Source organism: Hyaena hyaena, unplaced genomic scaffold (assembly GCF_003009895.1).
Source record: "Hyaena hyaena isolate Hyena2069 unplaced genomic scaffold, ASM300989v1 scaffold_321, whole genome shotgun sequence".
Taxonomy (NCBI): Eukaryota; Metazoa; Chordata; class Mammalia; order Carnivora; family Hyaenidae; genus Hyaena; species Hyaena hyaena.
The window spans coordinates 39,757-54,616 of NW_024080953.1; the positions used below are offsets into that span (position 1 = coordinate 39,757).

Here is a 14,860-nt window from a genome sequence, read left to right on the forward strand (position 1 = left end):
CTCTTGTAAAAGTAGAGAATGAACAGCAGGAAGCCCTTAAAAGATTTTTGACTGGTCAGAGGAAAACCTTACACAGGCCCCTTAGAAAAGATTCTAACCTCTCAGCATGGGTGTGATAAATGTAGAAATCAAGCTCCCTGCATTGATGGAGAGGTAGAAGACTGAAAAATATCTAGTCCGTTCCTCTGCCTGAAAAACAAAAAAAGCAAGACAACTCATCAGTGCAGTGTGCCTCCTAGCTCACATCTACCCTATGTTCAGTCTAAGCTGGAGGTACATACACAGAAACAGATTCAGATAATGTCTCCATGATATCTGAAAATCATATTAGATATTTTAACACATAGCCCATACAAACATTTGCCCATCTTTCAAACCTAGTACAAGCATCTTTAACACTCTTATACACCTCCTGGACAAAAAATGATCATCCTATAAACTATGCCACTTGTGTCCTGTATATGTCTGTCTTAGTATTAATTTCTTTGCATTAAATGTTTGTTTTATTCAGAAGGCTGAGAGTTCCTTTAGAGCAGAAATCACATCTTGCTTATTTCTGTATTCTCTACTACCTAGCATAGTACCTGACACATACTACAGACTCAACACATTTTTATAGACTGAATTAATTAAGTAAATGATTGAGTTAAATAATAGATTTTATGGAATGTGTGATATAGGAATAGTACTAGAACACAGGACAGTGTAGTTTGGTGAGTTCCTTATAGATTTTGGATATTAACCCTTTATCTGATATGTCATTTGCAACTATCTTTTCCCATTCTGTTGGTTGCCTATTAGTTTTGTGGGTTGTTTCCTTTGCCGTGCAGAAGCTTTTAATCTTGATGAGGTCCCAATCGTTTATTTTTGCTCTTGATTCCCTTGCTTTGGGGGATGTGTCAAGTAAGAGGTTGCTGCGGTGGAGGTCAAGGAGGTTGTTTCCTGCTTTCTCCTCTAGGGTTTTGATGGTTTCCTGTCTCACATTCAGGGATGAGCACTGAGTGCTATATGGAAACCAACTTGACAATAAACTATTTGTAAAAACAAAAAAACAAAGTACCCGATCGAGTCTTTATGAAGAATAAAGAAAATAATGAATGCAAAAAAAAAAAAAAAGAAGAAGAACACAGGACAATGGATTAAACTGTTGACCAAGCAGGGTAGTTCACCTAGTAATTATGGGAAGTCTGCCAGAGATTATAAAAGGAAGTATGCAGGCTTAAAAGTGATTGGTGGAAACTTGGAGGTGGGGTTTGTCTTATTATTGAAATATTATTGTGGAGCAGTTACCAAATGAAGCAACTTTAAAATAAAATTTTGTTTTTTTTTAATTCGTTATGCTTCATTCTAGCACCACAGATCTTTTCCTGACATAGTAGCACAACATGTTCTTCTCTATTTTCGGTTTACAGTGTTTGTTTCCTCTTCTGGTTCCCTTTTAAATCTATTCCACTCACCTATTTGTACAGTTCATTGTGCATAGAATCCCAACGGTTGCCAAAGGTCAGTATTTCTCCAAAGTCAGCAAGCAATTATGATCTATGGTACCCCGGACAGATAGAGAATATAAAATAATAACTCATGTGGTCCGAAGGGGAGGAGATACACAAGAAGCAGGACACAGAGAAAGAACAGAGGGAGAAAAACCAGAAACATGAGAAATCGCTCTGGACAAGGGAATAATACCTGAAGACAGACAAAAAAGAAAACAAAGAGCAAAAGAAAGAAAGCCAAAAATGTTGCCTATTTAAAAATAGACTATTTTCGGGGCGCCTGGGTGGCTTAGTCGGTTAAGTGTCCGACTTTCGCTTAGGTCATGATCTCGCGGTTTGGGGGTTCGAGCCCCACGTCGGGCTCTGTGCTGACTGTCAGCTCAGAGCCTGAAGTCTGTTTCGGTCTGTGGCTCCCTCTCTCTCTGACCCTCCTCTGCTCACGCTGTCTCTCTCTCTCTCCTAGAAATAAATAAAACATTTAAAAAAAATAAAAAAATAAAAATAGACTATTTTCCCTGCCTAATTATCACGCTTCCTCATTTGGGGCCATTTGTAACTTATTAATAGTAGTCCCCCCCCCCCAATTAACAGTGGAAAGTAGGAAAAGAGGGAATGACCATTCAGACAAGTTCATCTATAGAATCTCATTCTGTTTTATTTTGAATGATCATTTCCCCCTTTCACAGGATTTCAGCCAGAGATGCTTAGATCATCTCTACACTGCTAATTACCTCCCATTCCTGAAGCACCTACAAAGTTTCTTCTTCAATACTTCAAGTGACAGTAAACTCACTACTTCAAACTCTATTTGAAGTTTTTCCTTCCATCAAGCAAAAAGTTTCTTAAAGCTTTCACCGACTAGTTCTGGTTTGATTACTATCAATACCCATAGACTGTTCCAATATATTCTCTTTAATTCTTATTCTATCCAGGCTGAATATCTCCAATTCTTTCAACCTCTCTTCATAAGATGTGTCTTAGTCCATTCACCACCCTGGTTACTTTCCTTTGAACATGTTTCAATGTTTCTATTAATGACCAGTACCCAGCACTTAACAGAACTCTTGACCTGTGGATTACTTCAAGCTTGGCAAATAGCTACCTGCCAGGTTCCTTTTTAATTCCTGCTATACATTCTTGAAAACACAAATAACAGGGCTCTTACATGTTTTTCTTCAAACTGGTCTCCACCAAAAGCTGCCACGCAGGGCTTGATACCTCCTGTCCCCAAAGCTATTAGACTCAGGCCAACCAATGATAAGACTCTGAAATGGAGAGGTAAGTATATAACCATAGTGATATTAAACACAACTGCAGAAACTGGATGTACAAGAGCAAAGATTCCCTTCACATTTCTTCACATTTCTTTTTTTTTTTTTTTTACTGATTTATTTATTTATTTATTTTTTTTACAAATAGTTTATTGTCAAATTAGTTTCCACATAACACCCAGTGCTCATCCCCACAATGCTCTTGTCAGCATTCAAGAGTCTCTCATGGTTTGCCTCTCTCCCTTTCCCCCACCATTTCCCCCCTTCTTCTCCCGGTTGGTCCTCTGTTAAGTTCCTCCTAGTCCTCCTATACGTGCACACAAGGACACTTAAAATATTTATGACCTTTAAGCCTTTGCCAGAAAGTATGCATTGCACGGGGGCATTTTGTCCCTGATAGTTCCATTTATCCTTTGTGTGCAATAGATAGAGGCAGATACTGAAGGAATTCCAAAGTTAAACACTGTTCTCAATCTTGTCTTAATGTAAGGGATATACCAACAGAAGGACCTTATAAACACCTATCCCATATACCCTTCCTAACCACAAAACAAAATATTAAAATTCTTTATGATTAATAGGAGAAGTGTCACTGTGTTTGATGGGACACCGAGAAGATGGTATCTAATATTTATTAAGTTTTAAAATTCTTAATTCAGGGGCGCCTGGGTGGCTCAGTCGGTTAAGCGTCTGACTTGGTCTCAGGTCATGATCACACGGTTCATGGGTTCGAGCCCCGCATCGGGCTCGCTCAGAGCCTGGAGCCTGCTTCAGATTCTCCCTCTCTCTCTGATCCTCCCCTGATCACGCTGTTTCTCTCTCTCAGAAATAAACAAACCATTAAAAAAAATAAATAAAATAAAATTCTTAATTCATTGGATAAATACATGTATAGGCACATTATAAACATGAATACATATGATCTACTTCTGGAATAACTGTAATCCTCCTCTCTACCGACTGAATCAACTGACATCAGTATGTATCAAATGCCTCTGGCCTGATAAACATCAATGGCTTAAGTAAAGAGGGATAGAGCAATCGGAATATATGGAACTTAAATGGAAATAATCCAAGCTTTGAATAGGATTCCTACAATATACTATAAGGAAATATTATGCACATTTTAGTCCTAGCATAGTACAGATATATGGGTGGGTGAATAGGTGGGGAAATATGGGGGGCATCAGGTTTTAGTTATTGTCTTCAAGCGTATGATGAGTTTTTATGAAAAGGAAACTAGCTAGGCATTCTACAAGTCTCCAAATGTTTAATAAAAACAAATGAGGACAGATAAAGTAGGCAAGAGTTCAACTGGTCATAAAATAATTTCTCAACCATTTTGGTACAATAGGTTGGAAAAGAAAGGGTTATCTCTGGTAAGAAAATAGAAAATCACCTGTAATGAATGTGTGAGACATTGACCTGTCTAATGGGTAAAACATTGTTCAATTTACTCCATGATTTTACTCACGTGTGTACCATTTGTCCCCCCAGGATTGGTAAGGCACCCAAGGACTTGACCACGTGGCCAAGCACATACACCAAGGAGAGATAGATGATTGTCCTGTTGAAAGAGTTAAATCAGTCAGTCTACAAACAGAATCAAGAGAATTAATTGAGTAATACAGACTCAGAGTTCATACTGTTCTCAGTGCCAGAATAAATGGAATGGAAAGAGGAAGGGGTGGAGGAGGAAATAATTACCTGAGAAATGTACATAGATATAGTAATGGTAAATGAAGTAAACAGACCAGAAAAAAGAGAGAGCAACTCTTTACCCGGTAGTGTTAGAGGTAATGGACATTCCCTTCAAGCTTCTTTCTCATAAATGACCAGTCTTTTTCCCCATTCACTCCACACATACCCAGAGTATCCACAGGTCGGATTTGCAGCAAATGATATTTTAAACTACTAGAACCAGGATAATAGGATACTTCGACCAGAGGTGGTGTTATCAAGGAATGTCTTTGGCTCTAGAAATCAATAGGGATCAAGAAAAAACTGCAGGTAAATAGGAAAAAAAAAATGAGTAACATAAAGAACTTTCTCTAAACCCAACCACTGAGATGGATAGAAAGGCTCTCAGGTTCAGCCTGATCACTTGAACACTTGGGTTAATTGTAATCCTCACCTCAGTTACCTCATGTTCAGGTTACCAAGGGTAAGAAAGGAATCAGGGACTATGAATAGACTGCCCAGTGATAAAGTCATGCAGTTGGTAGGGACTTCTTATATTGTTTTTATGAGAAATCTGAATGGCAAATAGGAAGTGGAACAGTGAAGAATTCCAGGAAGAACATATGTAGAGATTTACACACTGAAATATGGCACACTACTACCTATACAATATATTCCTATGTGCATTACCATGGCAGCATTCTTTTTATATATAAGTAGAATGTTAGTACTAGAAAGAACCTTGGAAATTGTATAGTTTACACCTGTGATTTTAAAGTGTTATATGATATGCTAATGTGGAATGTAAAGAATGAAATGAAGATATCAGAGAGAGGCTAGATATGCCCTCAATCTCAGGTTGTGGATTTCTTATTCTAAATGCCTACTCTCTTTAGTTTGGCTCTCTAGGGAAGGGGCCTGAGAGGGTTTATAAGGGCAGTAGGGTATAAGAGGTTGGGTGATTAATCCAGGGCATTAATTCCCTAGGGCAATTAATATCAGAGGGACAGAAAAGGTTTTCCCAAAAGGCCTTGTAGTATCTTCTAGAGAAGAGGTTTGTTGTTGTTGTTGTTGTTGTTGGAATAAAAAGAATAAATAGAAGGGGAATGAAAAGGGACTGGGAAAAAAAGGCCAGTTATCATGAACCCAAAAGAGATGATCCCTGCTAGATCATCAGAGTAAGCTGGAGTAATAAAGTCTGAGTAGGGAGATCAGAGCCATATCAGATTGTTAGACTAAATGGATAAGGGAAGTATAAGTGGTTTAGAAAGAAAATAAGCAAGGTGAAAGGCTCAGGAAATTAATCTAGGATATGAAGATTATAAGAGAGGAAGCTAATGACAGGAGAATTTAACACAAAGAGAAGTCAAGATAGGCGTGGAGATTCTGCATTTGAAAGGGGGTCATTGAAGTTCTAACCATAGGAAAAAAAAGTTCTCTGGATAGACTTAACCAATCTTCCATTTGCAAACGAGGAAGGTGAAATCCAGAGACGTCAAAGAACCTTCCTAGAGTGACATTCTAATTAATTAGTATTAGGGTTAGGTCTAGAACTTCTACTTTCTAACTTACAGCCCAGTGTTCCTTCAGTTTTAATATAGACAAGTTAATGTGGAAAAGGAAAGGAAAGAGGGAGAGGTTTTAAGTTTTATTTCACCACCAGAGCCATTTTTTATTAGAGCGTAGGAAATGAGAAGAAATATGTACAGTAATGGCAGAGAAAGAGACCTAGCATGAAGAGGGTCAGTTCTGATGAGACAAAAAATATAGGAGAGGGAAAGAACATGCTATACACCTATTGAGAGAAAGAGAAAGGAGATGGTGATAAACACATTTAAGAGAGTGGTTGTAAGTCCAAACCAATAGGTACGAGACACCGAGCACAGAACCACACTAGAGACTATGACTAAAAATGTTGGCTGTCTTAAAAGCAACTTGACATAACAAATAGTATTCTAGCATGTAGTTAACCCTCTCAGTAGATGTTTATAGAAATCATGAAAAGCCATAACCATGCTTCAGTTTTGTTTTTTGTTTATTTATTTATATTTTAATTTTTTAATGTTAATTTATTTTTCATTTTTTGTATTTACATCCAAGTTAGTTAGGATATAGTGAGACAATGATTTTAAAAGTAGATTCCTTAATGTTAATGCCCCTTAGCCATTTAACCCATCCCCCTCCCACAATCCCTCCAGTAACCCTCTGTTTGTTCTCCATATTTATGCACGCTTCAATTTTAAAGGCAGTCACTTTAAAAATAAATACAAGTACTATGGCATTTATGGGAGTCTTTTATTCTATAATTGAATGGCTTATACTTTTTATTCTGCATACAGTACCAATTTCCTATCTGGATGGACTTGGTAACCAATATTATACAAGTAGCAAACATAATCTACCATCTTTCTCTCAAGTCAAGAAACTGTATATATTACTGTGTTATCGTTGTAGCTATATATTAAATGCTGAGTAAACACATTAGAACAATGAATATATATAAGCCAAGTGAGATATAAACTAATGTTTACTGAAGAGGATTCCTTGGAATACTAAGTCCACAAAATATCCTGAAAAAAAATTCCGTGGTGAAATAAGTTTGGGAATCACTATATACTATAACTTTCTCTTGGAGATTATACAGTGTGTATTAGCATGTTAAAGGCTATAAGAAGTCATACAGTAAAGAAATCTTTTTAATTCTGTTTAGCCTAGTATTTTCCAAACTTATTTGACCACGAGGTCTTTAACTTTCTATATTATACTCATTGTATCCTAGCCAATTTCAACAAAATGCCCTTTGAGAAATACTAATTAAGACAAATCCATAGATGACAAGGCTATGGAAAATAAGTTGGGAATGGATAGCCAAGATCCATCTCTAGCCTATGAGGATAATGTTGTAGGGGAAACTCTAACATCCTATAAATGTTTCTTCGTGCTATTTTCAGAGACTTAAAAGATGCAGGACGGAATAGATCATCAGTATAACTCATGAAAATATTATATTCTTAAGAAGGAAACCACAGAAAGAGGTTAGAGAAAAGAAACAACAAATCAGCTAGAAGAGGGACTCATAAGAATATACTAAAGGAGTCGGTAAGATTCACTCTGGAGAAGAGACAAAGAGTATCTTGAATAACTACATTGAGGCCTCTAAAATTATAAATTTTCTTGAGGGTAACAAGCTTTATCATCCCTGAGATCAGAACAGGAATTGGTCTTAAACTATAGAATGGAAGATTAAAATTAGATTTAGGAAAAATAAAAATAAAACAATTCCTGATTGAAAAGGATGAAAAAATTTTGGAAAAAAACTGGTGGTGAAGAGAAATAGTTTTTCTGTGTTGTCAGTCTTAGAGATACTTATTTGTCATGGATGACACAAGTATATTCTTGTTTGGAAGCAAGCAGCAAGAAGTGGAAAAATCTCTGCACAATTAATCTGCAATGTGGGGATGTGACCCCCCATCTTCCTTACTTGAATTTTCCCAGCCATGAGTCAGCAATGGCTGCTCCCAGGATGGGAGTGAAATAACAGAGGCTGCTGAAGGCATGGTATATAGATGTGGAGGTGTCTTCATTCCAGTGCAGGAAATACAGGAAATACAGGGTCAGCACAGCTGAGGTGAAAAGGGATACAAAACAAGACAGATGCATTAAAGTGATTTATGAAGAAGTATATTTCATCTCTGGTCTTTGAAGGTGATCTCGACCTTCAACACTCCTATCAGTGAAGGGACTGAGGGGTGACCGTCACGCAGTGGAAGCAGGGACCATGGACATTGTGGGAGTGAATGGGGCTATGCTTAGTGTACAAATGAGATATTTGTCCCTTCAATCCATGTACATACATAGCATTTAAGCCAATCACAAAGATGTTTCCAATGTCACAGCCTTCTCCTTCCTAGCAATACTGTTCACAGACCTGAGAAACAGATATTAAAATGAAAGTTTCTATACTTATATTCTTACAGACTGTGTTCTGGTTTCTTTTAGGCCTTTCTGATCTTAGCTTGTATGAGTTACTAGGTGAAATTGCATGCAGTATATATTGGCAATGTTTGCCAGAGGAAAAGACCAATTTGGATAAAGGCAGAAAGTGTGGATAAGGGAAGTAAGTACATAAAGAAGACCACATTTATCTCAACATGGGGTGAGGGTGAGTAGAGAAGAGGAAGGCTTTGGGACACAAAATTACCTTTCATGCCATAATAGGAAAAGCGCTCACAGAATTCATTCACCACAATGAAGGCAATGCTCAGTGGATAGTTGGAGCCACAAATTTTCTGTGAAATAAAAAGGCAGTGGTTCAAGCATGAGCTTTCCCCCTCTAATTAATCACTAGATTACTCTATGACAGACAAATTCATATACTTGAAATCATTATGATAGGTAATGTGAAGCAATGGCCCCCACTCTTCATGAAACAGCTATTATCACACTAAAAGTACTTACATTGCTGATTTAGGGGTAACAGAAGCTATTCTGAATATTGCTTTGTTCTTCCTTCATTTAACATGGAACTGCTCAGACATTCCTTGATCCTAGATACCAGGACCTGCCATCTACCTACATGCAGCTGAAAAGCCTGGGGCTCTGAGTAGGAGAATAATCGCACTTATTTCTAAGAACAGATCAAAGAATTAGCCTATGGAGCACCCGGCATCCAAGCAGTTACATTTAAATGAGTACTTTTAAAAAAATATTTATTTACTTATTTATTTTGAGAGGCCACAAGTCGGGGAGGAGCAGAGAGAGGGAGAGAGAGAATCCCAAGCAGGTTCTGTGCTGCCAGCACAGAGCCCAACATGGGGCTCGAACTCATGAAACTGTCAGATCATGACCTGAGCTGAAACCAAGAACTGAATATTTAACCAACTGAGCCATCCAGGTGCCCCCGAAGACGTTACACTTAGAGATCAATAACCTCCTTATCTCTTACTGTTTGAACTAACCTCTCTTGTTCCCACTGCCCTGTTCATCATACTGGGAGGATCCTGGTAATATGATGGCTTCTCATTCAGAGTCTACTGGAGCCAGGCTCAGAGCCCAGCTAGATTCCTAAAGGTAAGCTGATTGATCATCTTGAACTTAAGCAGAGAGTTCTTAAATCTTGTAACATTAAATGCCCATCTTCCTTTGAAAGTCATTCTATAACATTTTCTTGTTAATCCTATTGGACATCAAAAGGACTATAACTGTATCAGTCAGTATATAAGGAATGTCATGTTTAATTTCAAATCCCTACCCATTATGATAGCCCAGCTAACATGAGGTGGGGGAGGGAGATATCTCTACTTTGGACATTCAAATCTCATCATGAAATTTATATTGCTTTTTACACTTGATCTTAGCCAAAAGGCCGAGAAGCGATGATGAAATTTATATTGCTTTTTATCTCATAAGAAATACATGCATCTTTGTAAGCAGCCTTAAATTGTTTGGGACCAAAAGAGATATAACAAAATAAATAGATAAAGCAATAAATTAATGTTTTCATTTTTTTACCCATATGGATAGATATAAACAACCCTCCTAAATATTAATATATTAACTTGCTTAAAAGCTTCTTACTTTCCCAGCTCACAGCTTGAGAATTATACAACCTAGAGTTTAGTTAATACACTTTACTAGCTATGTAATACTGTCACTAGCTGTGTTAACATACTGACTCTGGCCATGCCACCACACCTGTCTTTATGTTCACTTCCATTTTTTCAAAGAAATAGGAATACTACCACCTCTTGGCCCATAGTGAGAACTCAGTAAATATTAGCTTTATTACTATAACCTCTCCACTTACAGGATTTTGATATGAAGGTTGAGTGAGAAATTGAATTTGAAAGTGTTTCACAAGTATATAATCCAAAAAACATTATTATTACTTCTTTGTTTCTCTGTCCTGTCTCCCACTGTAAACTGACACACATAATAACAGAAATTGTATCTATTCTAAAACTTTCTTTAGTGTCCAGCATAAGACTCTGAACACAGGGGGAACTAAGGGCTGAGTTTTTATACTGGTAAAGAAAGAACAATTACACACAGTTCTCCAGGCAAGAATGCTTGCCAAGTTTCCCTGGATATTCAAATTGCTTCTTTTTTCACCCCTAGAGAAACTCAGAATATACAATGAGATACAGCAAAATCTTGGATTCCAGCTAAAGAACTCTCACTCTCTTTTCCTACTGCTTCTTCTCCTAAGTAAAGGAAACTTCTGTTTAGACTTGGTTTTCAGGTTAATCCTAACTCCAAGTGAGAATAGTTTTTCATACCCTAATACAGCTCAGTCTGACACTCAAGAATCCAAGAAGAACCAAAAGAGCAAGGCTGTCTGTTCTTGTCAGAAGCAGAAATAAATCTGGGGACTCACCGGAGGTGGCTTCTTTGGGAGGCTGACGGGTTGAGGTGGTACCTCTTCAGTGGAGACAGGTGAAAATAGAGTTTCCTTGGACTCGTTTTTCTGGAAGGGATTCATAGCTGGCTCCTTACTCTCTCTCTCTTCTCAAACATTTGGCTTCGGTAGGCAGTTGGGACAGCTGCCAGCCTACTGTGAAAATGGGCCCTGGGAGTGGACTAGGTTTAACCCTGTGGGTGTCAGCTTCAGCAGCTGCCTGACTCAAAACAAAGCACACAGCTATAGGAAAGGGTTGGGTCTCAGAGACTAGTTCAAAGTAATGATTAACAGATAGAGCTTGAGGAAGTAAGAATAACATATCATAAGATAGGACAAGACAATGCTGGAGAATTGCAAGAGAGTGCAAAATAGCTAAGAATACCATGTCTCAAGTATAAATTTAAAAATTGATTTCAGGATCATAGTAGTTGCCATTTATTGAACATCTATTATGGCCAACAATAATATATATGTATTACATATGTTTTATATATATATACATATATATATTTATCTCTACATATCTATATTCTAATTCTTAATACAATCCCTATTTTATAGGAACTAATGTTCCAAGAGGTTGAGTAATTTGCCTAAAGTCATGTGGTCAGCAAATGGCAGGTCTGGAATTTTAACTGCCACGAGAGGTGGGAGATTTGTATCAGTAATGCCTATGGACATTATTCAGGAATGGAGGGTATGAAAATGGAAATGTAGGAATACAGGGGAATTGAAACACACTGAAGAGAGAAAGTAATCACGAAATTGAATTCAGAAAGATAGAAAAGATACTGATTTTGGTTTTCAACATAATAAAGTTCAACTAGAAACATCCTATAAACAGTTAAAGAGGTGGAGCTAAAGAAAATGAGAGGAAAGGGTTGGTGGTGTACATTTGGGAATCAGTCTTCCTGCTAAATTCAGTCCTTGTGTTTTCATCACATGAATCCATCATTTTATGAATAAATTAAATTCAATGTGAGCAAAAATTATGAACTAGTTACTTTCTAGATAGCAAACATGATTTTCATCAATACTTAGTGGATGGATTCCCAAATGATTTGGAATATAATATTTAGCCCTTATCAGTAGAGGAACATGAATAGGTATAATGATGATAGAGGCATTTTATACTCGTTGGGTTAAAAGAACAAAAAAGTATGATGACCTTCCAGTTGCCAGTGAAAAGAAAAAAGAAAACTCAGTGAGTATAAGAAAAATGAGGATAAAACCAGGAAGGAGGTCAGAAAAAAGGATAATTAATTATTTTATTTGAGAATATAAGCGAAAACCTAGAACTCTATGCTTTGCAGAATTCTTACATTAACTATAGTAGTAATATGTTGACAAATATGGTCAGAATAAACTATACCCTTCCCTCTCTCTAAATTCCACCTCAGACTTTGACCGTGTCTTCTCAGCTTCTGTTATATTCATCACCCCTCTCTCCCACCAACCTTTACCCAAAGAAGAGTCCACCTTCATTTTGGACTGTGGCATTAATGATTAACCTGTAGTTATTCTTTCAAAAAGTATTACCTTTCCTGACCTAGGTTGGTTATAACTCTAGATGCAAAACAGTCATAAGTTACTAGTCAAGTTAACCTTAAGATGCCTTGAAGAGCTGATTATCTGATTAGTGGCAGTCTCCCCCTGCTCTAGCCATATACCTCTAGAATAGCATTTGATCTGGCAGAGCATCTAGAGATACAATGCACCAGTAGACACAAAGCTCCAACTTATTTGTGCTCTTAGGTACCCCAAATACCAAAATTCAGAGTATTGGCATTGGTTCTCTGATACTTCTTTTTTTTTTAATGTTTATTTATTTATTTTGAGAGAGAGAGAGAGCAAGTAGGGGAGGGGCAGAGTGAGAGGGAAACAGAGAAAGAATCCCAAGCAGGCTCCACGCTGAACTCGTGAACTGTGAGATCATGACTTGAACTGAAATCAAGAGTTGGACACTTACCAACTTAGCCACCCTGGCGCCCCAATACTTCTTTTTTAGATGAAATTCTTCTTTTGATTATGGCCATATAATGCTAGGATTCATAGAATCAAATAATATCAGATGGAAGGAATCTTAAAATTCCCTGATGGTGAGAGTGATGCAGGGCAATTCATTCATATGTATATTTATTCATTCATATATATAATGTTTCTATATAAACCAGAAGAATTCATACACACACACACACACACACACAAATATATATATATATGTGCATATGTATATACACACACAGATTTGCAGGGCTTTTTCTTGAAAATTCTTATTCAATAGATTTAAGCAGGGATTGAAGAACCTCTGTTTTTAAAAGGCACCTCTAATAATTCTTATGACAGGAATTTAGGGAACAGTGGTTTAAAATCCCTCTCCTAGTCTATCTTACAGAATATTATGAAAGAGCTCAGAAGGGACATAACAAGGACTAGAAGAACTCTAGCTTCCTGTGGCCTATTCTAGAGTTCTATTATATATCAAGATGTCTCTTATACCTTATCATTTTTACCAAGTTGAAATCAGATAGAAGAATAAAGGAGGAAAAATCAAAGAGAAAAGCAATTCCTGAAGAGAAATGAGCACAACTCTTCAGTGTGTCACAAAAGAGATAATGACAATGGAAGAATCTGAAATATCAGTGATAAGAGTAAAAAATATTTTTGGCCTCAGTGATTATAACAGCAGAGTGATATTTTACGCTCATTTAGAAAGGAGACTGAAGCTCTAAAATGGTAAATATTAATATAGTCAGAGAAGGGACAAATATGAAATTACAAAAGAACGTGTTAAACAAGGTGTATGAATATAGAGTCAGCACACAAAAATGAATTGCACTTAAATATCAGCAAAAACAAATAGAAAAGGGAATTTAAAAAGTGAGACCAGGTACAATTGTACAAAAATACCTGGGAATAAGTCTAATGAAAATGTCCAAGACCTCAATGTTAAACAATATAAAATGTTACTGAAAGAAATTCAAGATCTAAATAAATGAAGAGACATACAATGCTCATGATTTACAAATTCATGTTTTAAAGATGTCAGTATTCCAAATCAACCTATTGTTTCAAAACAAAATCCCAATAGGTTTTGTGAGTGTAGAACATGACAAGTTCATCTTCAGAATTCATATGGGGATGCATAAAGCCAAGAAGAGCAAAGGCAGCCTTGCAGAACAGTAGTGGAGGAGTTGTACTACCCAATATAAGACCTGTTATAAAACTACAGTAATTATAACAGAGTGGAATCAACACAAAGATAGGTAAAGCAACAAATGGAACAAAACAGAGTTGAGAAGACATGCACATGTGTTGAGATATCATTAATGACAAAGGTGACACTGCAGTGCAGTGGGGGAAATGGTGCTTTCAATAAATAAACACCATCTGGATATCCATATGGAAAAAATTAATTTTAACCCTTATCTTACACCATAGGTAAAAAACAAAGCTATATAGATTGTGGATCTGTTTTTAAAAAATAAAGCTTTTAGAGGAAAACATAAGATGTTCTCTGTTAGATGTTCTCTGTGGCATATGCCAAGATTTCTTAAATAAGACATAAAAGTATGGTTACTATAAAAGAAAAACAATTGATATGTTGGACAGTATTAAAATTAAGAAGTTTTGTCCACCAAAATACACATTAAGAGTGAAAATACAATTCGTAGAGTGTGAGAAAATATTCATATTACATATATTGTCAAAGGGTTTGTGTCCAGACTATATAAATAACTCCAAAAGGCAGTAACAAAAAGAAGCATATCCAGGTTGTTTTGAGTTTCCTATTATTAATAATACTATCATAATAACCTTTTATGTAAGTCAAGTACATCTAAAGGATAAATATCTAGAAGTGAGATTTCTAAAAGTATATGTTTTTATAATTTTTATAACTGCCTATTCATTTCCTTTGCTCACTTTCTTAGTGAGTTTTTTCCCCTTCTTGTAAGTTTATAAAATCTATATTTATTGATATTAATGGTCTGCCATTGCCTGTATTACAAATATTT

At 36.5% G+C, this 14,860-nt stretch overlaps 1 protein-coding gene across 1 annotated transcript in view; it reads right to left on the minus strand.

Annotated features, from left to right (window-relative positions):
• SLC15A2 (solute carrier family 15 member 2) overlaps positions 1 to 10,952 on the minus strand; it is a 32,300-nt gene extending 21,348 nt beyond the window's left edge. The window contains exons 1-6 of the mRNA XM_039248876.1: positions 10,821 to 10,952; positions 8,646 to 8,733; positions 7,926 to 8,067; positions 4,239 to 4,331; positions 2,659 to 2,758; positions 99 to 189 (exon numbers count right to left, since the gene is read on the minus strand). Of these exons, the coding sequence (XP_039104807.1) occupies positions 99 to 189; positions 2,659 to 2,758; positions 4,239 to 4,331; positions 7,926 to 8,067; positions 8,646 to 8,733; positions 10,821 to 10,925 (619 nt within the window). The 5' untranslated portion in view covers positions 10,926 to 10,952. The remainder of the gene's footprint in view (positions 1 to 98; positions 190 to 2,658; positions 2,759 to 4,238; positions 4,332 to 7,925; positions 8,068 to 8,645; positions 8,734 to 10,820) is intronic.
• Positions 10,953 to 14,860: the final 3,908 nt, after the last annotated feature.